Source organism: Haemaphysalis longicornis, unplaced genomic scaffold (genome assembly GCF_048455015.1).
Source record: "Haemaphysalis longicornis isolate Haplotype H1 unplaced genomic scaffold, Haemaphysalis longicornis Haplotype H1 scaffold_3, whole genome shotgun sequence".
NCBI lineage: Eukaryota > Metazoa > Arthropoda > Arachnida > Ixodida > Ixodidae > Haemaphysalis > Haemaphysalis longicornis.
Window position 1 is genome coordinate 268,161 of NW_027526335.1, and position 24,532 is coordinate 292,692.

The 24,532-nt window shown below is 49.3% G+C and overlaps 4 protein-coding genes across 5 annotated transcripts in view; 3 read left to right on the forward strand and 1 right to left on the reverse strand.

The window, feature by feature from the left end:
- The window catches only part of LOC144173822 (protein mothers against dpp-like), a 39,087-nt gene extending 17,698 nt beyond the window's left edge, over positions 1 to 21,389 (forward strand). For both annotated transcript variants that reach the window (XM_077702080.1, XM_077702079.1), the window contains 4 exons: positions 5,550 to 5,645; positions 6,158 to 6,379; positions 6,778 to 6,938; positions 17,208 to 21,389. In XM_077702080.1, the coding sequence (XP_077558206.1) occupies positions 5,550 to 5,645; positions 6,158 to 6,379; positions 6,778 to 6,938; positions 17,208 to 17,447 (719 nt within the window). In that variant the 3' untranslated portion in view covers positions 17,448 to 21,389. The remainder of the gene's footprint in view (positions 1 to 5,549; positions 5,646 to 6,157; positions 6,380 to 6,777; positions 6,939 to 17,207) is intronic.
- On the forward strand, positions 1,680 to 4,286 carry LOC144173821 (uncharacterized). Its single transcript, XM_077702078.1, has one exon. It carries the CDS (start codon positions 1,768 to 1,770, stop codon positions 4,072 to 4,074), a length of 2,307 nt encoding a protein of 768 aa, XP_077558204.1. The 5' UTR covers positions 1,680 to 1,767; the 3' UTR covers positions 4,075 to 4,286.
- On the reverse strand, positions 8,369 to 10,711 carry LOC144176072 (uncharacterized). The gene is made up of 2 exons (XM_077705194.1): positions 10,366 to 10,711; positions 8,369 to 10,120 (listed from the first exon to the last, which is right to left on the reverse strand). Exons 1-2 carry the CDS (start codon positions 10,709 to 10,711, stop codon positions 8,772 to 8,774), a joined length of 1,695 nt encoding a protein of 564 aa, XP_077561320.1. The 3' UTR covers positions 8,369 to 8,771.
- Positions 21,390 to 21,765: 376 nt separating the features above from the next.
- LOC144173823 (uncharacterized) overlaps positions 21,766 to 24,532 on the forward strand; it is a 74,436-nt gene continuing 71,669 nt past the window's right edge. The window contains exons 1-6 of the mRNA XM_077702081.1: positions 21,766 to 22,137; positions 22,340 to 22,530; positions 23,045 to 23,133; positions 23,207 to 23,313; positions 23,388 to 23,575; positions 23,661 to 23,787. Coding sequence (XP_077558207.1) covers positions 22,343 to 22,530; positions 23,045 to 23,133; positions 23,207 to 23,313; positions 23,388 to 23,575; positions 23,661 to 23,787 — 699 coding nt within the window. The 5' untranslated portion in view covers positions 21,766 to 22,137; positions 22,340 to 22,342. The remainder of the gene's footprint in view (positions 22,138 to 22,339; positions 22,531 to 23,044; positions 23,134 to 23,206; positions 23,314 to 23,387; positions 23,576 to 23,660; positions 23,788 to 24,532) is intronic.

Consider the following 24,532-nt stretch of genomic DNA (forward strand, 5'->3'; position numbering starts at 1 on the left):
GTGAGAAACAGCAGATTCGGATGCGCGCCGTTTGTATTCCCCACCCCCCCTTATTGACGATATTCCCCGCCTGCTGGCCTGGGCACACGGCGCCTGCAACTGACACGCTGGTCTGCCATCGGCGCCACGGACTGTTGTACAGAGAAAGCTATGCCTCAAAAAGCCGGCCAAACCATGAAGAGCCGACCGAACATCGTCACCGGCCCGCCGGCCAGACGCGCTTGCGCTGATCGAAGTTCAGTTTCACCAGCACTGCTGCAGGCTTTGCGGGTTTGGTTACTCAAGATGCCGGGTATACGTTCTAGTTTTCGTCACCAGTGTTCCATTTGAGATATACCGACGCAGTCGTCACCGCAGACTAATTATGTAGCCGGAAGGCGCCAGCGATGACGACGTCGTCGTCTAAAAAATCACCATTCCATTCCCATTCAATTCCGGGAAATATTCACTTAATTCCATTCCCATTCCATTCTAACACCTCAAAAGGTGAAATGATTCCGGAGTGATTCCAATTCCGGAGTGGTAACTCCGCAACACTGGTATCCACCAGTGTAGCAGGGGAGCGAGAGAAACCGCTGAAAAGATGCGCCACGCCCTAGTCGCGCATCCTTGGTGCGCGCTGCCCTGGACCGATTACATCACCTCAATAATCAGCAAATGGCATGAATCGCATTTTTAAAGTGCTTTGGAAGAATGGCGCTTCGACTTGCAGAGCCCTGGTCTACCGTATTTACTCGCATAATCCTCGCACTTTTTTTCCGGAAAAGTCAATGCAAAGTTAGGGGTGCGAGAATTATGCTGGAAAAAAAAAATCTGGTGCACAGTGTTGCCAATTTGCCTTATGCCAGTCCCGCTAAATGTAGCGGTCGTTTTTTGTATAGCAGGGTGCGCACAGGTCCTTGAAAACCTTGAATACCCTTGAATTCCAGAAGTCTGTTTTCAAGGCCCTTGAAAACCTTGAATTTTTTACAAGTCCTTGAAAAGTCTTGAATTTCTTGAATTCTAGATTTAATTTAGTAATTGTCATCAAGAAAACGGACTTTGTTGCTGAACTTTTGTTCTTGTTTAATCATTCTGAACCGCAGTCAAGAAAACACCGGTTTTTATACCTCTGTAGCCGATTCTGTTAGGCAGCTGGCAACACTGAAGACAACGAGCCGTTTCCATCCCCATCGCTATCGAAGCGGCTAAAAGGAGGAAAGAAATCCTTGGGTCACGTGATCAAATCGTGACGTCACTTGACTTGTTTTTGAGCGCCTAGGGACAACACCGAAGTAGGCGCAGCATTTCCCTGGGTCCCCCGAGTGAACGATTTGCGCTGTCACTACCCAGCGTGTGTTTGTGTTGAATGCTACCAAATGAAGCTGCAGATGCGTGAATATACCGTGAATGCTAGTATTGGTGCGATCTCCCTATCCGACATACCTACTGCGACATTTCAAGAGAGACTTGCAGCCTGAGCTCAGCGTAGATCAGCCATGCCGGTCTCAGGCGTTTGCTGTCACAGACACGGAAGAGCGGAAAAGGGGGCATGTATGCGCTCATTTTCCCAGCAAGGTCAGTAACATCGTTAGTTTATGTTAAGCCTGCTCGCTGCAACAACAAATTCCCTAAATGTCCCTAACTTTTGTCCCCAACTGACAGTGGTTTCAGGAGCCAATCAAAACGTCCGCGTCCGTGCGCTAGTATTCGTCTAATCGTGATTTCAGCGCTTTTTGAACGTGGCTTCTTCGGTTCAGTGAAAGTGATGTGTTGATATGTGAGACAATGCCCGGGAAAAGCAAGTTTCAGACTACGTGGCTCCACCATGACGACTACAAGCAGTGGATTGCACCGGACACAACAAGTCCGCATCGGGCTAAGTGCAAGCTTTGCTGCAAAACCTTTGATGTGACTGCCATGGGTGAATCGGCTTTGAAAAGCCACATGAAAAGTGCCAAGCATATTGCTGCAGTGAATATAACGCAAGGTGGCGTGTTGGGCAGCCATCTCACTGCTGTCGCGAGAGAGACAGGGCAGTCCGCTACCACGGCTCCGTTGCCGTCACCAAGCCTAAACGACGCTTGCAAAACGCACGAGCTTGTTACTGACGCTGAAATTATTTGGACTCTGAAAGTCGTCACATCCCACATGTCGTATCGGATGTCATCGCAAGCAGGGGAGTTATTTCAGCGCATGTTCCCGGACAGTGAAGTGGCAAAGGCGTTTTCGTGTGGTGAAAAGAAATGCGCCTATGTGACATGTCATGGTCTGAGGCCTTTCTTTCTCTCAGCTTTGCAGCGAGAGATAGAACAGTGTGAAGTTTTTGTGGTACTTTTCGATGAGTCGGCAAATGACTGTCTCCAAAGCAAGCAAATGGATGTGCACGTGAGGTGTTGGGACTCCGCTCAGAAAGTGACGACGAGGTATTATACCTCCGTTTTTCTGGGGCATTCTACAGCTGATGACATCCAGGAGAAGTTGCTGAGTGCCCTTGAGCCATTGCCCCTTGCAAAAGTTCTTCAGATATCTATGGATGGTCCAAATGTTAATCTGAAGTTCTTTAGGCACATCCAAGTGCACTTGCAACAAAATTACCAGGTTCAATGTGTGGACTTAGGCACTTGCGGGCTTCACACAGTGCACAACGCTTACAGGGCAGGAGTTTCAGCAACTAAATGGGGACTTGATTGCCTGTTGTCTAGTCTGAATGCACTTTTTGAAGATGCCCCAGCACGGAGAGAGGACTTTTCTGCAGTCACCGGCCAGCACACTTTTCCTCTCAAGTTTGTCGCCCACCGGTGGTTAGAGAATGTCCCTGTAATTGAGCGAGCGTTGTTGGTGTGGTCTGACATCAACAAGTACATTGAGGCTGCTAGAAAAAAAGCTGTCAACCTGCCTAAATGTGCCTCGTTTAACAACTTGTTGGAGTTCAGCTGTGATGCTTTGCTCCCAGCAAAGTTGAATTTTGCATTGTGTGTGGCAAATGCACTGAAGCCTTTTTTGGTAGAGTACCAGACAGACAAAGCAATGGCCTTTTTCCTCGCAAGGGATTTAGAGACTGTTCTAAGGAAGCTGTTCACAAAGTTTCTGAAATGTTCAGTCCTGTCTGCCAAAGGAATCGTGGGCCTGCTGAAGGTCGACCTTGAGAATGCTGAGAACCATATTCCACTAGAAAAGGTGGATATAGGCTACAAGGCAGAGCAAATCATCAAGAATTCTCATGCAAGCGCAAAGGATGTGTTTCAGTTCCGGATGGAATGTAAACAGTTCTTGATCTATGCCACAAAGAAGGTTCTAGAGAGAAGCCCCCTGAAGTTTGCATTTGTTAGGGGCCTTTCTTCACTGGACCCAAGACAGATGTGTACAAAGCCAGACGAATGCCTTCCTCTTTTCAGAAAAGTGTTGGATACCCTCATCACTGTGGGTAGAATGGCTGACCACGTTCGAGACACAGTGTTGGCTGAGTACAGGGAGCTCCTGCATGAGCAAAAACATAAACTTAGACAATTTGACAAGGGCACTGATAGGCTGGATGAATTCTATGCTGACCTCTTGAAGTTCAATTCAACCTACTCGGAGTTGTGGAGCATTGTGAAACTTCTGCTTGTCCTCAGTCACGGCCAAGCAACAGTTGAACGTGGATTCAGTGTGAACCGGCAGGTGTGCGTAGAGAACTTGAAGGAGCTTTCATACGTGTCGCAACGGGTTGTGTGTGATGCGGTTGAGAAGGCAGGTGGTGTCCTACAAATTCCAATCACTAAGGAACTGAGGATTGCTGTGTCGGCAGCTAGGCAGAGGTACGGAGCATACCTGGAAGCCCAGAAAAGGCAGGACCTTGATGCTTCAAAGCAGAGGAAAAAGCACTGCATAGAGGAAGAGCTTGACGCAATGAAAAGAAAGAAACAAAAGCTGGAAGCCACAATTGATGACCTCGTGGCTTCTGCAGATGCCTATGCGGAAAAAGCAGAGGCAGAAAATGATGTGACACACATTGTCAAGTCAAATAGCCTCAGGAAGACGGCAAAGGACAAGACAGCTGAGCTTCACTCGATCAAGGTCCAAATTCAGCAAAAGCGACTGGAGCTCCCCTGAAGAGGGTGGCTAGGAGGAGCTGCTTAATTTTTTTTTGCTTTGTGCAGTTAATGCTATTTGGGGCAATAGAACAATTTTCTATTGTGTGTGACATGAACAAATCTGCATTGTGATATATGATAAACCTATTCTTATTTTTTCTGTTCAGTGCAAGCAAATTTGCATTGTGAGATTTTTTTCTTTGTGCAATAAATATGTCGGGCCTTTTGAAAGCCTTGTCTGCAGATCTTTGATGTAAAAAAATCAAAATAACCTCGCGCAGAGGGCCTTGAAAAATCCTCCCACAGGGGCTTGAAAGTCCTTGAAAACCCTTGAATTTTTCTCTTCGAAACCTGTACGAACCCTGTATAGGTAAGTTTAGTGTTGCCAACAGTAGTTATTTCTTTTTATTTTATTATTTACAACGTAAACAGTCTCCCGTCGATCAGCGATCATGAAACTGCCGCCTTTGCTTTCTGGCGCGCGCCCTATCTAGTCGTCGTATGTGCGTGCCCTGCTCCAGTAACGCACGTTGAAATCGGTGACGCCGAAGTGCCCGCCTGCGGCACGGTTGCCGTGTTCGATCGCATACTCTTTCGCTTTCAATTTGAAAGCGGCAGTGTAGCTGGCGTTCCTCCCCATGGCGAAGCGGCACCAAGCACAAAACAATTAGATCAAAAAGTTCTCAAAACGGCAGCGAGCTATCCACCACTGACGCGAGTGACTCACTGACTGCTGCCGCTCAACGGCGGGACCACGACGGCGACACGACAGCGGGCTGCGCGAACGTAGTCTAGTTGCGCGCACGCGAAACCGGCTCAAGTACAGTGTACAGTGTGAGTAGCGTGTTAGGGCGCCTGTTAGGGAGTAGCCATGCAGGTTGTTAGGGCGCCTGGATGGCCTTGGATACACAGCGCTCTCCGCCGAATGGAGAGGCGGCGGGGGAGGGCGCGCGTTGGAGAGCGCGTGCACCATGCGGGTTTCGCGAGCAGGCAACTTTCGCCGCTGCAAAGTTGGGGGTGCGAGGATTATGCGAGGAACCAAAAAATCCAAGGTTTGGTGGCTCACATTAGGGGTGCGAGGATTACGCGAGTGCGAGGATTACGCGAGTAAATACGGTAATGCACTAGCTAAGGGCCGTCCAGAGGGCCCACGACGCGGCGGTGAGGCTCGGCCTCCCCGTCCCCTTGTGGGAGCGGCCCGCAGCGCTGCCGCCCTGAACGGCAGCAGTGCTCCTCAGGACATTCAATAAAGTTCATTGTCTGTCTGTTTAAGCCCGCCTTGAAATATGTCCATTACGTGAGGGGGCGGGTACAGAGCTCGATGGTACCCAAGTTTCGGTCAATCTCGGGCCTTCTGGAACAGCGCCCCTGGTGATGTTTTCCATGTGGCATTCGCGACGAGAGTTGCCTTGCTGAGAACCGATACTGCTTGTCGTAGTAGACCGCTAGGAGGCAGGCCGCTGTGGTTGAAGCCCCTGCCCCTTTGTTGCGCAGCGGACACTCCCCCTCCCGCCTACTCGGCTCAGGACGACAGTCAGTCTGCCCCTGATGACCAGCCGCAGTCAATGGACACATCGACCGTTCCTCCTGGTGAGAGAAGATGGGGACTGCTGGGACGCAGTGCTTGGGTGGAACGCACTGTTGGGCCAGGGGTGAGGCTGGGAGCGCGATTCAGCTGGGACGGCAGAAGGACGACGAACACAAGCGCTCGTGTTCTGTCGCCCTTGTTTAGTCGCGCTCCCAGTTTTGCCAAGGAGTGCTTGGGCTGCACTGTAACAACAAAGCTGTTGCAGGATGTGCTTGATGCGCGGTCGTCGCCTTATCATCGTCGGCACTCACGGGCAAACACTCTCTCCTCGCACTGACTTCATTCACTCCCCTCATCCTAAATCGTCAGAATACATTATCGCGAACAGGATGAGACCTGTTTGATGAATCTTATGGGGGCAAGTACTGACTAGTGTCTGTGTGCGGCGTTAGGCATTACCGTGCTGGTACCACTTGCAATATTGTGTGCCTCATAGTTTCGCCTGTCCGTGGAAGTAGAGAGAGTCCCTTGTGCGGAGGCGGTGTCCAGTGGAACAACACGCTCCTCCCTGCAGACGTGTCGCCGGTGACGTACCAGGAGCCGCAGTACTGGTGCAACATCTCGTACTACGAGCTGAACTCGCGGGTGGGCGAGATCTTCCACGCGCAGAACCACAGCATCGTCATTGACGGCTTCACCGACCCCTCCAACAACAGCAACCGCTTCTGCCTCGGCCTGCTGTCCAACGTCAACCGCAACTCCACCATCGAGAACACGCGCCGGCACATTGGCAAAGGTGGGCGGCTGCTGCCGATGCCTCTGCTTGCGGCGCACGGTTGAATGTCACCAGTCCTGAGCAGGGTTTCGAGCGTGAGCCCTATTTCGACTCTGTGTGCCTGTTTCTGCAATTCTCTTATAATTGCTTTGCAGGGTTGAGGCCAGTTAGAATAATCTGTGAATGCGGAATGATTTACGTTGTTGTTAAGGGGGCTGGGGCCAGGCCGATGCAGTCGTCAGTGTTGAGGCATCCACATAAGCACTGCCAGAAATGAATGTGCAGTGGATGTGGAAGGTGATCTTTGTTGTCCTGGGACGGAGCTCGTATGGAAGATTCTCGTCGTGCTGGCCCCGTGCTTGCCAGCTCGTGCCGCCCTTCGGTTGCCCTGCTCAGAAGGGCCCCCCTTTTCCGCCCAGGCGTCCACCTGTACTACGTTGGAGGGGAAGTCTACGCCGAGTGCCTCAGTGACAGTGCCATTTTTGTGCAAAGCCGAAACTGCAACCACTCGCACCAGTTTCACCCGACCACGGTCTGCAAGATTCCGTCGGGCTGCAGCTTGAAGATCTTCAACAACAGGGTGAGCTGGCAGGGGCTCATGTTTTCTGTGGCCTTGGTTGAAGTGGGCTTCGCTGGTTGTGTTAGGAGGACTCCTGTGTTGTGGGACCTTTTGGTGTGCAGAATTCTGAGCTGGCCGTAGGGTTTTTTGCCTGTGGTGCAAGAGCAGCGTAGAATATTGAAGTCGCTTGGCATGGTGTGCAGTCCTTGGTTCAGTGTTGTTGCATTCACGGGGGCGAGTTCCTCGAGCTGATTGGAAATGAGCAACCAGGTGTTCAGAATCGTGAAGGAAGGAAGTAGGCCAGTTCTGAAAAAGCCAGCCAAATGCAGCCATATTCTCACCAGAAGGCAGTGGAAGTTGGCCTTTAAGCGACTGAATTCAAAGTGCAGCGTATCACTGAAAAGTTTAGTGGGTGATTTGTACACGTGGCAGCACTGAAAACCACCATGACCGTGGCCACTGTGCCCCGCATCTCCCAGGAAAAAAACACCAGCGTGCATCGTCTGCCGCGTTTCAACCCGATTCTCGGCGGTGGCATCAACGGATGCTTTCTTGGTTGCACCAGAGTCCTTCAATGCTTTACTGGTCACGAAACTTCGGCGTTAGTTTCATATAGGGACCGCGCGCGCCACTACAGGCGCCACCGCCGCACGAAGGTCATCCAGCCGCCGCGCGTGCGGCGTATTGGCCAGCTCTTGGCGTGCAAACGCTTGCTGCTTTTGGTGTTTGCGCGCTGATTAAGGGGGGACACCCCTCTTAGAACTTTTTTTTTATTTATGGACCGATTTGCATATAAATTGCATGGTTTATGTATTTCAGCATGCTGATTCTAAATATGTTATCTATTTTGTCCTGGAATATGAATTTTTTAAGATATTAGCAAATTTATGTTCTTTGTTTGGAGGAGAGTTATTTCCTAAACAAAATAAAGTATAAAGAAAATTACCATATAGAACTAATCTAGAGTCATCAAAGAGTGCAAAAATGAAGAATGAGTGTTCTAGGTCAATTTGAACCAGAGTTACAGCAAGTCAAACGTTTGCGTGTGAAAATGCTTGTTTGGATCAAAAATAAATCGCCACTTTTCTAATTTTTTAAAACTAATAATTATGCATAATTTAGCCTGATTGCACTCTCCAAAAGTGTATCTTTCTAGTAAAAAAAGAATTATGGCAATAGCACCAGTAGCACCAAAGATATCGACCCTCCAAAATCGCACTATCATGAAAATTGCAGTTTTGAGAAAACGAGGAAAAACGTTTCAGAACTTTTCCAAGGAGTTTACACACACATCTAGCATATCAAAATGATCAGTTGTGATCAGGGAGTGAAACAAAACAAGAATAAATGTTCTCCACCAACCTGAACAAAAGTTATTGCATGTTACATTTGCAATGTAATGCGTGATTTGGCATTTCCGACAGATTTTTTTGTGGAGTTTATTGTATAAAGCTAACCACTTTATCTTGGTCCTGTTGCGCTTGTAGAGACTTTAAATCCCTCATAAAAAAGAATTATGATAATTGCTACCTTGTAGGGCAAGAGATTTTAACTCCTGTAACTGCTACAACATGAAAATATGGGGCTGCGAGAAACAGTTTCACAGTATATTTCACCGAAGGAAACAAACATGAAACTTTTGAAGTGTGACTAAAAAAAACCCCAGGAGCATGGGCAATGTGCATCCTGTCATGGGTCTGTGAGGGTCACAGTCTCACAGTATATTTTGGCAAAAAAAAAAAAAACTTGAAACTTTGGAAGTTTGACAAACTCGGGAGCACAGACTGTGCACATCCGGACATGGGGCTGTGAGCGTCACGGTCTCAAGAAGATAGACGAAAAGTTCAAGTGCAACTAAAAAGCCCCTGGAGCGTAGTCGGCGTGCATCCCGTCACGGTGCCTTCTCCTCACGATGTTGGCAATCCCAAGGGAAGCTGCCCGCTTCTTAGCAGAACTCGTGCTGCGACGCAAGTCCTTTTCTTGTGCTCTCTTGGAATTAGTGACCATAGCATTCATGTTCATCTCTCCCAAGATTGCTGTAGCCGCGTGCTTGTTGCCAGTGTTGAAGCGCAGCACAGCTTCGGCAACAGCGGCTTCAACGGCAAACAGCGACGAGTGCTGGTCCTTGCTGATCAGACTCCAAATCACCGAGTGGAAGCTCTCATTGGAGTTCTGGGTCTTCCCCCGCACACACCTCTGCAGCAGGCTCTTCTCCGACAGGCGCTTGTAAACAGGCAAAAGTGCTTCAGCCACGTCACTTGGCAGGTTGTAGTTGTGCTTAGGCTGCGGCTCTCCTTTAGCTGTTGCGGCATTGTGACGGCACCAAGACTGCTCACCTGAGGGGCAGAAAGTGTGGTTGGGGCTGCCATCAGTGGATGTAACGTGATAGTATGTAGCCATCACTGCCTGGTGCATGGCATCTACGTCACCCACGTGGGACTTCAGTGCTCGACCATAGTACAGGGCTAGCTTGTCAATAAGGTCAGCTGTTAGCCTCCCCCGGCCACCAAGGCTTCGCTTGCCTGCACCTCTGTGTGTTTGCAACAAGTTGCGTGCCGCCGTCCGCATGCGCTTCTGCACATGGTTTATGCAGTCCTCCTTCTGCACTTCGACATAGCCGTACACTTTTGCATCCCGAACAGCATTGTAGGTACGGCTGTCACCATCACAGACGACGGTGGTGTACCGCAGGTTTCGTTTCTGCAGGGACCTTTCGAACAGCATTTTCCCAGCCTCCACCTCCATTTGGCCTGCTTTGGAAGAGGTGTTTTTTTGGCATTGGTGGCTGGACTTCCATTTGTCATAGTCCTCACTGCCAGGCTTGGGGCCATTTTCACAGCCCAAGCAAAAGTTTGAAAGAACAACATAGTCCAGCACATAGCCAGTGAACAGTTCCACCACAGTGCCGACACCTACGTGCGAAGAATGCCCCCGCGTCATCCACGTGCCATCGTAGCACACGGCAATGTTTCCCTTGTGTCCAAAACACAAGTCATCGTACACTGCCGCCACTTCTTGGGCGCACTGAGTCATTGCGGCCTCGGCTGCACGGGTGGCAGCAGGCTGAAAAGTCTTTTTCAGATGCCGCTGAAACGTCTTGTTGTGCAGTCCCCGGCGGGATAACCCCATTGTGGCAAAGATGTCGTTCATCGCTGTTTGGCCGTTCCCGGTCGATATCATTGCACGACCAGCAGCAGGTTCACCTCAAAAGGGTTGCACGTCTTTCCTCTGTCAACCCTCGGCGAGCTCCACTCTGCCGCGATCTCGCCGCAGTTCACACACCGCACAGACAGCTTCGTGGCAAGGCCATAATTACGCTCGCCACTCACCAATTCTACACGTCCATTGCATGTCTTGCAACTCAAGGCGTCGAACAGTGTGTTTAGAAGGGCCATGTGCACAATTCCGTACGAAGGCGCGTCGTCTGTGGCCGACGTTGCGGAGGCACCAGCGGGCTCCGTGAAAGGCGTCGTCTTTCGCGTAGTTGCCGGCGTGGACTCGAGCCTATCAAGAATAGCCTTCTCACGCGCACTCGCTTGGGCAATGTCACTGGTCGTCACTGGTCGCGAGTCCATTCTTACGCGACCGGAGTTCGCGCAAATCGGCCCGCTGTCCTCGAGTTGAGTCGGTGGAGCTCCGTCGGCCGAGACGCTGTCAGCATCGGCGGCATCGGCGGCTGGTTGCTGATAAGGCGTAGGAAGCGCCAAGGTCACGTCGGTATCGTGTTTCTTGGGTTTTGCTCGCTTCTTGCCGTATCGGTGCAGAGAGCGGAACTTTTTAGCACCCCCCGGCATGATCACCTCGGCGTGGTTAGCGTGGTCGGCTCCCAAACAAGATGGCTACACCAGCGGTCAGTTTTTCAAAGCAAGTTCCCGGGAGCCAACCAGAAGGCGCCATTTTGGTCACGTGCAAAAACCGGCCAATAGCCGCTCGCGCTCGCTCCTATTTTTGCGTTTGTTTTGTTCGCGCTTGGGACGGGTTAGGCTTGCATTTTGCGCGGTAAAAAAAAATTGAAAACGCGCTCTTTCGAACGAGACCAACAAAGCCGTGGTGAAGCGCGTAGTTTCCGAGATCCGGGCGGCCGAAGTTGGCTGCAAATTGACCTCAATTTAAAGAGCTGTGGGTGCGATATTGCATTTTTAAATCGCTATAACTCAGCGAATACTTCATGCATTCGAATGAAACTTCGCGCGTAGGTGCAGAAGGGTGTTCGAAACCCGAAAATGGGGCAACTGAAAACTTGATTTTTGGGCCGATTTTCCGAGTCTAAGAGCCGTGTCCCCCCTTAAGTGTGTTTTTTTTTGTAGTAGTTAGCGATGAATAGTCCAGTCATTGTGTATATCACCTGCCTTCAATGGGGTTTTATTTGTCGAAGTAAATTACCGTAGACCTTGGCCGCGAACGGCAACGGCTTCTGTGTGCTCTGGCACAAGCGCTGCGCCGTTGTGTTTACGGATTTTAAATCTATTTTGCTTCTTTTCTTAAAGCAAAGTTGTAATTACCACATATACGGAAGCTGTGTAGTCACGGATAGCTGCGGGCCAATCGATAATACAATAAAAAACTGAAAGAAACCAAGTACGTGTCGTTCAGACTACGCTTAATGAATCCGTCGAGTGCTCTGGTATGCACAGAACGATAAAAGAGATAGCCCAATAGTATTGTCATTTCGATGAGTGGGTACATACTTGAGAACATCTAAAAACGCTGCAGAAACGCGAAGGATCAAAACACGAAGAGATATATGTTGCACCATGTGTCTTTCTGCATCCACGCTTTGCAATACTCGCAAAAACAGGAAGCGAAAAAAGAACAATAAAACTGATTTTATCACACCAACAAAAAAATTCAATGTTACGAAGGGAGACAAAAGAGCGTGGTCCAGCGTACAAAAATTTTTTTTTTCGCGCTGCGATGTGCAGCACACGGAGGAAACAGAATATTTCTACGTAGCCAAGAACGAAGCAAAAGTTTTCTGAACGCAGCGAGCTAGCGATCTCCTGCACTATAAAAGACTAGAATGAAACACACGTCGAAGAAGCAGTCCGCAGTGTGACGTGCACAGATGAACGTCGATAAAGTTAGTTGCGCGGCGTTTGCTATGCATGCATTACTCTCGGAACGTTATTAATTTCAGATCCATGGAAATAGGATCGAGAACATTGTCGAAGAAACAAAAAATCAAGTTAGCGACAAGGTGGCACCCTTTCCATATCAAACAATATTGCCCGACGGGACGTACGACAAACAGAGCAAACGGGCGCTCCAGTTGAAACGCAAGATAAGAAACCGGAATCACCCACGCGCGGTTCCAGAACAAACAAAATTAACCCTAAGGGATAATTCACGGAAATACGAAAAGTAAAAGCCCAAGGACGTCCCAAAGCTTTTTTACACGCGAGCCTGAGCGCAAGGTACTACAAGTTTGCAAACAGGTAATGAAGCACAGCTACAACCTGACTTATATGACAAAAATCCGGCTTTAAGTTAGCCTTGTACAATTCTAGGTTCACGATGCTCTCAAAATGGTACATTACTTTTTCCATTCTCACACACAGCGCATTTCTACACACTGTCGCACACTTATTATCGAAGCTGAAATCTCCCGTTGCTTGCCTTGGAATGACGCCCCTCCAATTCTCACGCAGCTGCCCGTCGCTCGGTCAACAGAACAAGGAAACATTTTCTGTGGTATCGTTGTACAAGGAACGACATCCCGGGACGCAACACATGTTCGGCATCGTCGTTGAACTACTTAAGTCGCATCACGAGAGCGCGATATGCACGTTACATTTTTTTCCCGCACAAAACAAACACAACTCACCGCGGCTCCGCCGTTCGAGCCAGCGCAACGCCGCCCGAGGAGTGACCTCAGTGAGAGGGTGGCGCCACCGCGCGGCGGCCAAACGCAGCATATGAAGCTCTCCCATTGAGTTACGGAGCAGTTTCGGGACCAGTAACGCATTGAAGGACTCTGGTTGCACTCGCGTTATGTGGTGGCGCTCCACTTGCCCTCGAGGTGTGAATAGCATTAATGCTAGGATAGAAGAGAAGAGTGCAGGTTAGAAAGGCGAGGAAAGAGTGGAGAGGAGTGGTTGCCCTGTGGTTGAGCCCGTCGCGCGCTGCTGGCTGGCGTCCCTGGAAGGGAACGAGGAAGCGAGCGCGGTGACGGAGGGCGGCTGAGCAGCGGCCCCCAGCAGCAGGCGAAAGCGGGGCCCGCAAGGAGAACGAGCCGCCAAAACGAGCTCCCTCCGAGGGCCCCGATGGCGAGAAGAACGCTGCGCGGTATCCGCTGGCGTTGTAATTGTGGAATACGCGTGAGAGCTGAGGGCGCATTCCGCCACGGAGAGGAACACCTGTGCTACGTCGCTTGGAGGGGAAGGAATGAAGCCGTGTTTCTCCACAAGGTAATGCTCGGTGGGACGGCCTGATGCGTGTTGCTAGGGTGACACACAGGGAATTCATAGTACTAGCGAACATTAAGGCAAAGCTGAAAAGGAGGCGAAACACACGCTGGAGCTTCAAACTGCCTGCGCACTCGTAGTGTGCGGGCGGTCTGAAGTTCTGGCGTGTGTTTCGTCTCCTCCTTAGCTTTGTCCCTGCCTTAATGTTCGCTAGTGCAACGAATTCCTCAGTCGGTAACCAACTTGGTGCTTTATTTGACACACACGGTTGCCGGCATGCGTGCCGCGCCAGTGAACACAACCTGTACTGCTTATTATGTATGTCGTTCGAGCCCCAAAAGTCAGCACCATGTGTGCTACAAGCAACCCCTTAGAATGGCCAAAAATTCCGAAAAACACATTTTTGAAGTCTTTATACCTTCAAGCGCCTACTCTAAAAGTTTCATAGCTGAATTTGATCGGGAAGCATCTCAAAATCGATGATGTTGATGTTAATTGTAGGGTTTAACGCGCCGACGCAATGCAGGTGATGAGGCGCGCCGTAGTGGAGGGCTCCGGATTAATTTTGACCACCTGGGGATCTTTAACGTGCGCCGAAATCTCGAACACATGGGCGTTTTTACTTTTCGCCTCCATCGAAAAGCGGCCGCCGCGGCCGGGAATCGAACCCGCAACCTTGTGCTCAATCTCAAAATCGACTTGGAAAACTCAGCAGGAGCCGCAATACGTTGAAAACCGGGCTGAAAAAGCTTGAAACACTTGAAGCAGACTGCCGGAGGCGGCCATCTTGGGCTCCTTTGTAACTGATTTATTTGCGCGTATTTTGCGCTGTCTCAAAATGGTGTTGCATGAGGAGAACGAGCGTTAGCGCCCACTTCCCGACGGTTGTTTACAAGCCGCTGATTGGCAGGAGCACGCTCAAGTCGCTCCCCCCCTCGTTCCGCGTCTCTGATTGGCCGGCGCGGTTGAGCCGCCTTCTTTTATTTTTTTAATTTTTTTCCCTGTTTTGTTGTTGCAGGCATGTTCGCCACCGCAGTATTTTCAGTTCGGGTGCGTTTTCTCTGCCGTTAGTGACTGTGATTCTGTCACAACGTCTTTTCGTCTCGTGCCGCAATGCTTGGAGAACTTTACCTCAATGAATTACGTGCTGCAAGCGTACGAAAAAAAAAAAACGACAGAGGACGCCGTAGACGGCGGCTGTGCCGAGAGGCCGAGATCGCCTGTCACGTATGAATCTTGTCGAAGAAGCGCCGCGTAGAAACGTGCAGGTTTAGAGGTTGCGCTTTGGTCTTATTTGTGAAAAAACAGTCTGCAGCACAATATGTTTGTGCTTTTCTTTAGTTTGCATAGACCGTGAAAAAAAAGTGCAAAGTAGGTAGTACCGTTTGTGAAGTTCAGCAAAAAGTGTAGTTTTTCAGTGCTGTTTACAAAGGTTTTTCATTACTTGCATAGAGCTTTCCAGGTTATTTTTGTGGTATGGTCACATATTTGGTTTATTTTTCTTTTGGAACAGAGTGACACGGCACTTTTTATATTGTGGCTACGCTGTATAGCAAGAGTTAGAAACTAAAGATGCATTTTTCTCTGTCTTATTTTGCGACGTCATGCTCTGCCTTACCGAGTCATTATCTGGCTTTTGACCTTGGATGAAAAGAATGGTACCATTTCATTTGCAATGAGTAGATGTAGCAGGTGATGCTGTTTGTATCACTCTGGCATTGATCGCCAGATTGAAGTCCACCTGTAGCTCTGCAGCTTATTTTGTGAGATCGCGCTCTTCCTTACGAGGTGCTTCCTTATCTTACTTTTGAGCCAGGGTAACAAGACTGGTATTATTTAATTTGCATTGAATTGGTCTAGCAGGTGATGCTATTTGTACCACTGAAGCATTGATCGCCAAAGTGCATTTCCCCTACAGCCTTGCTGTAGGTTTGAGATGAATTGCAGGACAATCTCTAGTTCTGGGTGGCTGCTGTGCTTTAGTCTCTTTGGTAGCACAAAAATAACAGCACATCATATTTGTGCCTTTCTGTATTCTGAAAAGACACTGAGAGAGGAGGTGAAATGGGATCATATACAGTTTCTGAAGTTTCACAATATAAAATTTATTTTTTCTTTACAATTTGTACGGTATTCGTATGAATTTACGGCAGCCCTTCCATAGTTATCCTTGTGTTACAGTCACATGCTTCTTCTTTAAGAACAGAGCTGCAAAATGATGCTACTGATATTGTTGTAGCTAAGCTGTAGCAAAAGTTACCATGATCTGAAACTTCAAATGCATTTCTTTTTTTGCAAGACCATGCTCTGCCTTACAGAGGGGGGTTGTAATGTTGCTCTTGGGCTAGGATGACAAGACTGGTACCATTGCATTCGTAGTGAATTGATCCAGGAGGTGATGCTATTTTTATTACACTGTCATTGCTCACCTATTTTCAAAAATGAATAAAGATGAGATAATTTTGTACGAATTGTTGGTATCGAATGTTCACCTCTTTCATGCATTGCAAAATTTTTTGAAATGAATAAAAACAGCATAGCCTGGCAGAGTAGACCTTTGGCATTATATCCATATAAACCATTATTGAGCTTCATCAAGCAAAATGGCTTCAAACCCCTGTAAGAAATGCCTCAATAAATAAATTTTAAAGCATTGTATTTTTTGAACAAATAAAGCCATGTCAGAACAAATTACATATTTGAAATCAGTGTAAAAAAAACTCATCAAAACTGCCAATTTTTATCTGGCTGGCACTAAAAATAAAAAAAAAAATCATCTCAAGCATTAAGTTTCATTGGAAGCAAGCTTATGGCTGCGAGAGCCCGTGCTGTATCCAGTCCTGCAGTGTAAGCAGTTACGTTCTACATGGTTTACACTGTATGAAGAACCGTTAGTGGTGCAATTTCTTGCTGAGGCTGCTTCTGCCTCCCATCCTGTGATGTGAGCGAGAGTTACTGGAGGCACATGTAGGGGCGCCGGTTTACTGGCACGCTGATGGACGCAGCGCTCGGAGAAAGGCACTGTGCCAGTGAAAATGGCCGAGCCACGCGTCTTGCTTGGTTCAGCTTTTGAGCGAGTGATGCACCCGACACTTTCCTGGCAACACGTGGCCCCCTAGGAGTCCAGGGAGAGGTCCTGCTCAACAAAATACAGGGAACTCCCGTTGAGACGAATTCTCAGTTGTGCCAAATGCGGAAAAAAGAGATCTGCTTAATAAGACGAACAGCTTTGCTCGTGCTCCTGAATCAAGTTTCCCGGTGACCACCACTGCTGGCGACTGTGGGTAGCGAACATGGCAGCTTCAGCGGGGTGCGACGGGGCATTCGTTCGACCAAGAGTCAGCGCAAAGCGAATGCGCGCCACGGAGGAAGGGAGGGAAAGAAGCTGCCACTTCTCCCGCCCGTCAGCCCGCAGAGCGAGTCTTTGCTCTGGAGGAGGAGAGATGAAAAAGACAAGCGGCGACCTGTTTCTCAGCGGGAGCATGCGAGCGGATTTCCCCTCTCTGTCTCTGCTGCGTTGTCGCTTGGGGCAGCGGGTGTACGGTCTCCTTCGCCGTTTGGACACTTGAAGACAGTCTTCGACAAAGTTGCGCACGAAAATGACGCATTTTTTTCCCCCCTTTTCCTTCATTGTATGTCTACTCGATTCACCGTCTTGAAGCAAGATATTTGCATGCACCTGGGCGTGTTGCCGATTTCTTTTGGGGAGGGCTTCTTGTAAGACGAACAAACCATCATGGTCCCCCCTTCGAGTTGGTCTTAACGAGCGTTCACTGCGTACAATTGTGTGGTTTCACTGCTGTTTGCTTTCCCTGAGTGGGCTGCCTTCTTGATGCAGTGTAGCTGTGGGCAGGTAGCCGCCATCCCTCTGTTCTCGCTTGTGCAGGAATTTGCGGAGCTGCTGACGATGGCGGTGAACCACGGCTTCGAGGCGGTCTACGAGCTGACGAAGATGTGCACGATCCGCATGAGCTTTGTCAAGGGCTGGGGCGCGGAGTACCACCGCCAGGACGTCACCTCCACGCCCTGCTGGATCGAAGTGCACCTCTCGGGGCCCTTGCAGTGGCTCGACAAGGTGCTCACCCAGATGGGGTCGCCGCACAACCCCATCTCGTCCGTCTCGTGACAGGACGGCCTCCTCCGACGCCCTGGGAGGAGGAGGAGGAGGAGGAGGCCCGCTCCTCCTCTGCTCCTGTACAGTAGCACGAATCGAGGCAGTGGGTGATGTGTGTGCGTGTGGGCCCTCCTCAGCTTCACTCACTTTGGCCAAATCGTCGGACATTCGGACACTTCTCCTTGATTTGCCTGCGACTGTTTTACTTGCCCGCTGGTTGGTAGTTGCACACGATACAAGGAACACAAGGGCCGGGGTTCTTTGGGTGTACCTTTCGCGCTTGTCTGAGAATGCGGGATTTTTCTTCTTCTCTTTTTTCCCCTCCCACACCATTGTGCGGTTCTGCCTGACGCCTGACAATCCCTGTTTCTAGCTGCGCGAGATGTGTGACACGAGATGACATGCGGATCAAGAAAAGGAAGGCACGCATGGCCTGTCGCTAGATGGCTGGCAGAAGGAATGCACAGATTGCTTCTCGCTGCATGGCTGATGCGCTTCCTGAATGCACCTCCCCTCTTTTTGTCGTCCAGTTCAGGCGCCCACATGCCGCTTCTGTGCAGTCTGTCAGCTACACTTCCATAGCGGCCATGTTCTGTAGGGCATTGCATTTGGGGATGGGAACAAATGTAGAAACTTCACAGGACGTGCCGATAGACCAGTCAGATGCAAACTTCCTTGAATCCACTTGCTTGTATGGAGAATGCATTGCAGAACAAGTGCTTGTGCTTGTTAATAAGTGAGCAGTTGAAAGTTCATGCTCGTCTCATCCAGATGTGTTTTTGGACCTTGTTTACATTTTGCTCCCAATCTACGCGCACTGCACTGCAGTACAGTACCAACTAACCCCATGTTAACGTTGGTTGGTTTCTTTTTCATTTTTTTAAAATCTTGCTATTATGTATCATTATCTTGAGAGCTCGACATCTTATTGCGACATGCTGTGCTTTTCACACTTCAAGTAAGCTTGTTTGCCTGGCGAAGTTAGTTTTTAATAGAGTATTTTTTAAGCATTAAAACGGTCGGAGAATAAGCTGCCTTCAAAATCCATGCCTGCACTGTTGATGGGGCTGCCAAACCGTGCCTGCCTTGCTTTTATATGCACTGCGGGTTTTTCAGATCTAGTTTTTATGCCGAGACTCTTTCTTAAAGAACATGCGACTGTTTTTTGCTCTAGTATATAGCTTTGGCATGCAAGCAGTGATATGTGCTAAGACATCTGGTTGGTGAAATCGAGGCTTCGACGGACGCCCGTCTGGTCGGGAATGGGATTGAAGCACATAATAAAGAAGACGCTGACCCCAAGAGACAATAAAACACTGACGTTTCGGCACCCCGAACGGGAGCCTTGTCGCAGGCCACTTGCATCGCCCATGCCTCGCACTAGTGCTTGGTGTGCCCATGCTGTGTACCTCTAAAATCCTGTCGAGGTGTCGCTCTGGCAACCATATTTGAACAAGGCTCCTGTTCGGGGTGCCGAAATGTCATTGTTTTATTTTCTCTTGTGGTCGTTACTTCTTTATTATGTACTTCAAGACCTGGTTGGTCATGTGCATGTAGACCGTGCATCATGATAAACATGTTGTCGTTTATAGCAGTTTGTTGTTATTTGACTTATCCTTATGTTAGTCTCCTTGTGTCCTTCTGAAAGTACTTGGGGCATTCAAAATCCAGTGGTATCGCATCTGGCAAAGCGAAAAGGCTGTTAAAAAGCGCAATTTTTGCCCTTTTATCTTGTGCAGAGCCAGTGTTAAATTTGTGAAATTTGTAATCACAGGTCGAGTCACCGCTAATCCTCACCACGGTTTGAAGGTTTTAGAGTAATAGCTTATTTGAGCGTATGCTAGATGCAAGCGAATGGCCACTGGAAAGAAATGCTTCTGTCACAGGTGGCGGAGCTGCGTTCAGCTGTGCGAGTTGAAGTACTGGTAAAGACAAAGGGAATTTGCCGGATGCGTGCTCTGCTCGAGATGGTGGTTGCGCTACGCGGCTGAGAGGGGAGAGATTTCTCTGCATGAGGCGACCCGTGCCGCCAGTGTGTCTAGCAGCTTGCGACGTTGATTTGAAATCGTACATGCAGTATTTCCGAGTGGCAGCGGAACGTCCGTTAGCTCTTTCTCGATACCAAGTTGCCGTCTTGGAGGTGCTCAAGATGGGTTAGTCACACATTAAGCTCGTACGACTCAGTGTGAACTGGATTTGTGGTGCTGTGATCGTCGAATAGTGAAATAGATGGTCTTTGTTTTTGAATATGAGTGTTGGTAGGCACTTGTATTCACAGTAGCTGCCGCGTTTTTTCTTCACATCAGCAGAAGCAATGGCAGACTTTGCTGGTTTGGTATCTTTTTGACATCTTTTTTTTAGGAAGCATCTGATCTGATGGGCCTTTTGCCATGGTTTCCGAGTGCCCACAATCCCTGCCTTGTGGTTAACCTTTGCAGCTATTCTGCTTACACGCTTGCGCCGTTAACGTACTTGGCTCGCGTCCGTGGCAGGCCACTTGCATCGCCCATGCCTCACACTGGTGCTTGGTGTGCCCATGCTGTGTGCCTCTAAAATCCTGTCCAGGTGTCGCTCTGGCAACCATGCTTTTTTCCATGCAGTGTACGACTTCGCCGCATCTCGTGCCGTCTATAACTTTGTCTTATCGCAACTTCTTCCAGTACTCTGTTGCACTTTCATACGCTGGTGCGTTGTCTACACTCTGAGCACATGGTCAGGTGGACGTTATCTCAAAGTGTCTTTGGTAGACTTGTTCAGCAGCAGCGATTGTGAATTTGCATGCACTTCGTACTGTTCTTTAATGGGGTTCTTGCTGCTTGGAGGTTCATTGCCTCACCATTCTTAATGCAGGCTGCAGTTTGTTGCAATAAGTCCCTCTCTCAATTCTGCACAGGGGAAGGGGGAAGGCTTAGAGTCCACGTGAGATTGTCTGTTGCGATGCGTTAGAACAAGATCTACACGTTTGGGCGTCTCAAGCTAATGTGCGACAAAAAGGCAATGCATGTGAAGAAGCTCTTGCACTTCGCTGTTTCTTGTGATGTGTTATAGCATTTTAACCTTTTAATTGCAGTGCGTTGACTCTGCTCTCGTACTTTTTGTCTTGCGCTGCTGCTATGCATGATGATGATAACAGTGGCAGCCAGTGCACTCACTAGCTAAGGTGGATGTTGGCGCCTACTGCTTTGTTGTTGCCATAATACGTTAGTGTGTGTTTGGTTGTAAGTGTGTGTGCTGTCGTTAATTACGCTGGTGCTAAAAAGAAACAGTGCAATGTAGCACACATCGTGCATATTTAGCATACATCTACACACTCAAATGCAATGAAAACGACGTACAGTGTTTTTTGTGTGTTTTAATTCCCTGCCTTTTGTAAATGTTTCACTCTTAATGGAAAAGGAACAATCTTGGGGGCACAGTGTCATTTTTTTGCTAGGTTGTTTTGGCTGTATCAAGTTAGAAGCAGAAGGGGAGCTTGCCTACAAAACATTTTTTTTTCTTTTGAGTGGATATGTGCATAGTGTGCTGGTTTGGAGAACAGTTTTATTTTTCAGTGCAACATATTTGCTGAAGAGTTGTGTTACATGGATTGCCAATGGATGGTTCATATAAAACATGACATTTCATTGCCGTCTTCTGCAAGCTTCAATGAGATTATTGTGCTATGTGCGCCTTCTGGAGGGGTCTTGTACCAATTTTCTGCCATAGTTGACCGACTTGCATGGGGTCGTAAGTACGCAACAAACACACATGGTAAATTTTTTTTTGACAGCTTGTTACCGTGATCTTCCATCTTTGGCTGGTGCTTTGTTACTTTTGCAGGAGCGAATTGCACTCGTGTTCCTAAGCTTGGCGGTTTTGTACAGTTTCTGTTTGAATGCAGAGCAGTGTGCGTGTCCGTTTTTTGTATTTTGAATTTCACTGTAGCAGTAAATAAAAAAAAAAAGATGAAAACTCTCCTTCGAACTTTCTGCGCGATGCCGCATTGCGGCGGCGTGAGAAACTCATCTGCGAACTTTCTGCACGAGTTGTGTCACGTGTGCGGCCATGTGCGGCAGCGTAGGAGCTTGACATGTTGACCCACATCACTGGGTTGCCAATGGCTGTCGCAACCAACTGCAAAGGTAAGTTGGCGTACCGGTGATGGCGGAACCCCGATGAGCGCGGGCGTTGCACGCGAGAGCGGGAAAATCTGGCGGGAAAACCTTTCCGCGCTGGAAGGCTGTCAGAAGGCGAAGAGGTGGCGCTGGTGGCGCTGTTTCGCATGCTTGCGTTCACACTCCGTTCTCCCAGTCTCCATGCTCCCAGTCCCTCGCTCCGGCGTTGGTTGAGCGTTGATCTGGAAACACTGGCTTGTTTACACCGGTGACGTCGGTCAGTGGCAGTCAGAGCAGTGGTCAGAGGAAAGAAAGCTCTTGAGCATGGAGGAAGCTCTTGAGTCGCCGTTTCCTTCGCTACCGCCGGCTACGACGCTACGCCTTGGCTGGAATCCACGTTGGCTGGAGTAGCGCCAGGTAGCGCGGTAGCGCAGCCGGCGCAACAAGACAACTGAGACAACCCATTACGAGCGCTGCCGTGTGCAGTGCCGGCCGAGCGCGTGATCTGCGCTCAGCGTGCAGCCGGCGTTTGGCGGCTCGATACCTTGCTCTCGCGCGCGTCTGCGGCAACCTCGTGCGGCGGCGAGTGTAGCTGCTGCCCCGAATAGGTGAGTTGGCTTACGACATGCTAGCGCGATAGCTTTGCTGGGTTCTTTTGACCGAGACGAAAGGCCCCTGAAAGTGTCCGTGGCGTCATGTTTTCTATACAAACGTTCTCCGTCGTCTGAGAAACGGCGTCGGTGGCTAGTGCCGTGCCAGCGCTATCTTCGTGAGGTTGTCTGCTTTAGCCGATGGTCGTTCTTGTTGCAGGCTATGGGTCCCCACCTCCTAGGGGTCCACCTGATAGGGGAAGCAGATTTAAATCGCACCAACCTGAAAGGCGACGTCCTGGGAGTGCTGAGGCTGCCCGATGGGAACGCGAACCTTCGAAGCGTGCGAGAGCTCATGGCTCAAGAGCTACCAACATTTCGGAGCGACTTCCTTTTCTTGACCCAGGAAAGGTACCCGTGTATTTTCTTGTTCTCCACGCTGGCGACACGCTAGGTTTTGTTGTATGCGTGGGGGCTCGTTAGTAACGTGAGGCAGCTTAATAAGCGGAAGCAAAAAAAAAAAAAATTATGCTCAAGCTTGCCGCCCTCGGTTTCTGGTCGTGCCCGTTCGGGAAGTGATTTCGCTTGTTACAATGATAACCCGTCGCGGTGGCTCAGTGGCTAAGGCGTTGCGCTGCTGAGCACAAGGTCGCGGGTTCGATTCCCGGCCGCGGCGGCCGCTTTTCTGATGGAGGCGAAAAGCAAAAACGCCCGTGTGTACGAGATTTCGCCGCGCGTTAAAGATCCCCAGGTGGTCAAAATTAATCCGGAGCCCTCCACTACGGCGCGCCTCATCGCCTGCGTTGCGTCGGCGCGTTAAACCCTACAATCAATCAATTGTTACAATGATAGGCGCGTGAAAACTAGTTCGCAGACTTGGAACGGTAGGAACGGAAACTGACTATTAATTTCATTGTGACTTTAGGATTCCAGTACTGAAGCAGCAAGAAGAGCAAATAAGGGCTGTTGACGTTTTGGGAACTACAAATGCCTTATTTATCACGAGAAACTTTGGTGAGCAAATTTTTATTTGTCTTTGCCGTGTGGGAGCTTGTATTACGTGGCATGGTTGAACCCGTGATTTCAGAGCGGTGGAGAATCGGCATAAAGAAGTCAGGTGGGCCTGTCATTGGCTTCATTTTTGCCGACCGTAACCTTTCTGTGACGGAACTGCGTTCCCAGGTCAATGAGCAGGCAAGTGACAGCTGGGTGCGCCTAGGTCCCACGGTAACCACTCACAGCTTTCTTTTGCGTCATTTCACTTGAAGCTCTTGGACCAAGAATTTTCCTTCTGTGACAAGAATGGGTGGCCCGTTAGGGAAGCTCAAGAGGAGGAGCTTGTTGCCTGGGACGTCATCTGCCAGGGCGTGATTACTGTACAGCTGCCCGACAACAAGCCGGCCACCGCGTTCCACCTGCGAGGAAGCAGGGACTGCAGGAAGCGGAGAAAACAAAGGTCAGGCGGAGGTGGTGCTCTTGTACTGCGTCCCTTCTCATGTCGGCCCTCACAGCGTGGCTTCTTCCGCTATCTCCATCCACAGCACGGGATTCACAGTTCAAGAGGATGCGAAGAAAGACATTGTGATAAGCTATGCACGCAGTGAAGCTGACGAGCACGCGAGAAAGCTGAAAGCGCAGCTTGAAAACCTGGGAGCCAAAGTGTTTTTGGTAAGTGAAGTAGCGTAAAAGCTTTCGATATCTCCTGAGTGTTTGAAAAAAAGTTTGTTCACGACAGCAACTGAAAATCTTGCTTTATTCTAAAGGTTGGCCATCTTGTGCCTCAGTGCAGTGTTGTTTTTTTGCAGGAAACATTGCATGCATAACTGATGGATTAAGGTTTTGAAGGGGCGAGTTGCAAATGACCCGCTTTCTCCACACTAGATGAACCGCTGAGAGTGGCTGGTTGGTGCACTGACTCGGAGCGAGCAGGCACGGAAGTTGGGAATAGCGGATCAAACCTTGAGAAACTGAGCACGCTGTTTTGCTGCGTAAGAGCTGTGTGCTGTGTAGTGGCAAAGCTGTGGGTTTCATTCATACGTGTCGATAAAACTGGGCCATAATTAAACATCATGTGCCACGCGAACAGTCAGTGCTCCTGTGATGAAACGGAAGGTGTGATTGGTTCGCATGCTGTTATGAGAGGCACTCGGAGGTGGCGCAGCGACCTCAGTGTTGTCCAAATCATGTTGATTGACGAGACATGTTTTGTAACTGCAGTTTTCTCAAGTTGTCTTAGCACTGCAAAATGGTGCTACTCTGAACTGCAAGCCCACAATACTGCTTTCGTTGCAGTGTTTTCATTGTCTGTTTTATTTATTAAATGTAGCTTTTTTGATTGAGTTTTGCATTAGAATTGGCATGTGTTATTCCTACTAGGTAATTTTTTTTTTAATGGGGAGAGAAGTTGTGTTTG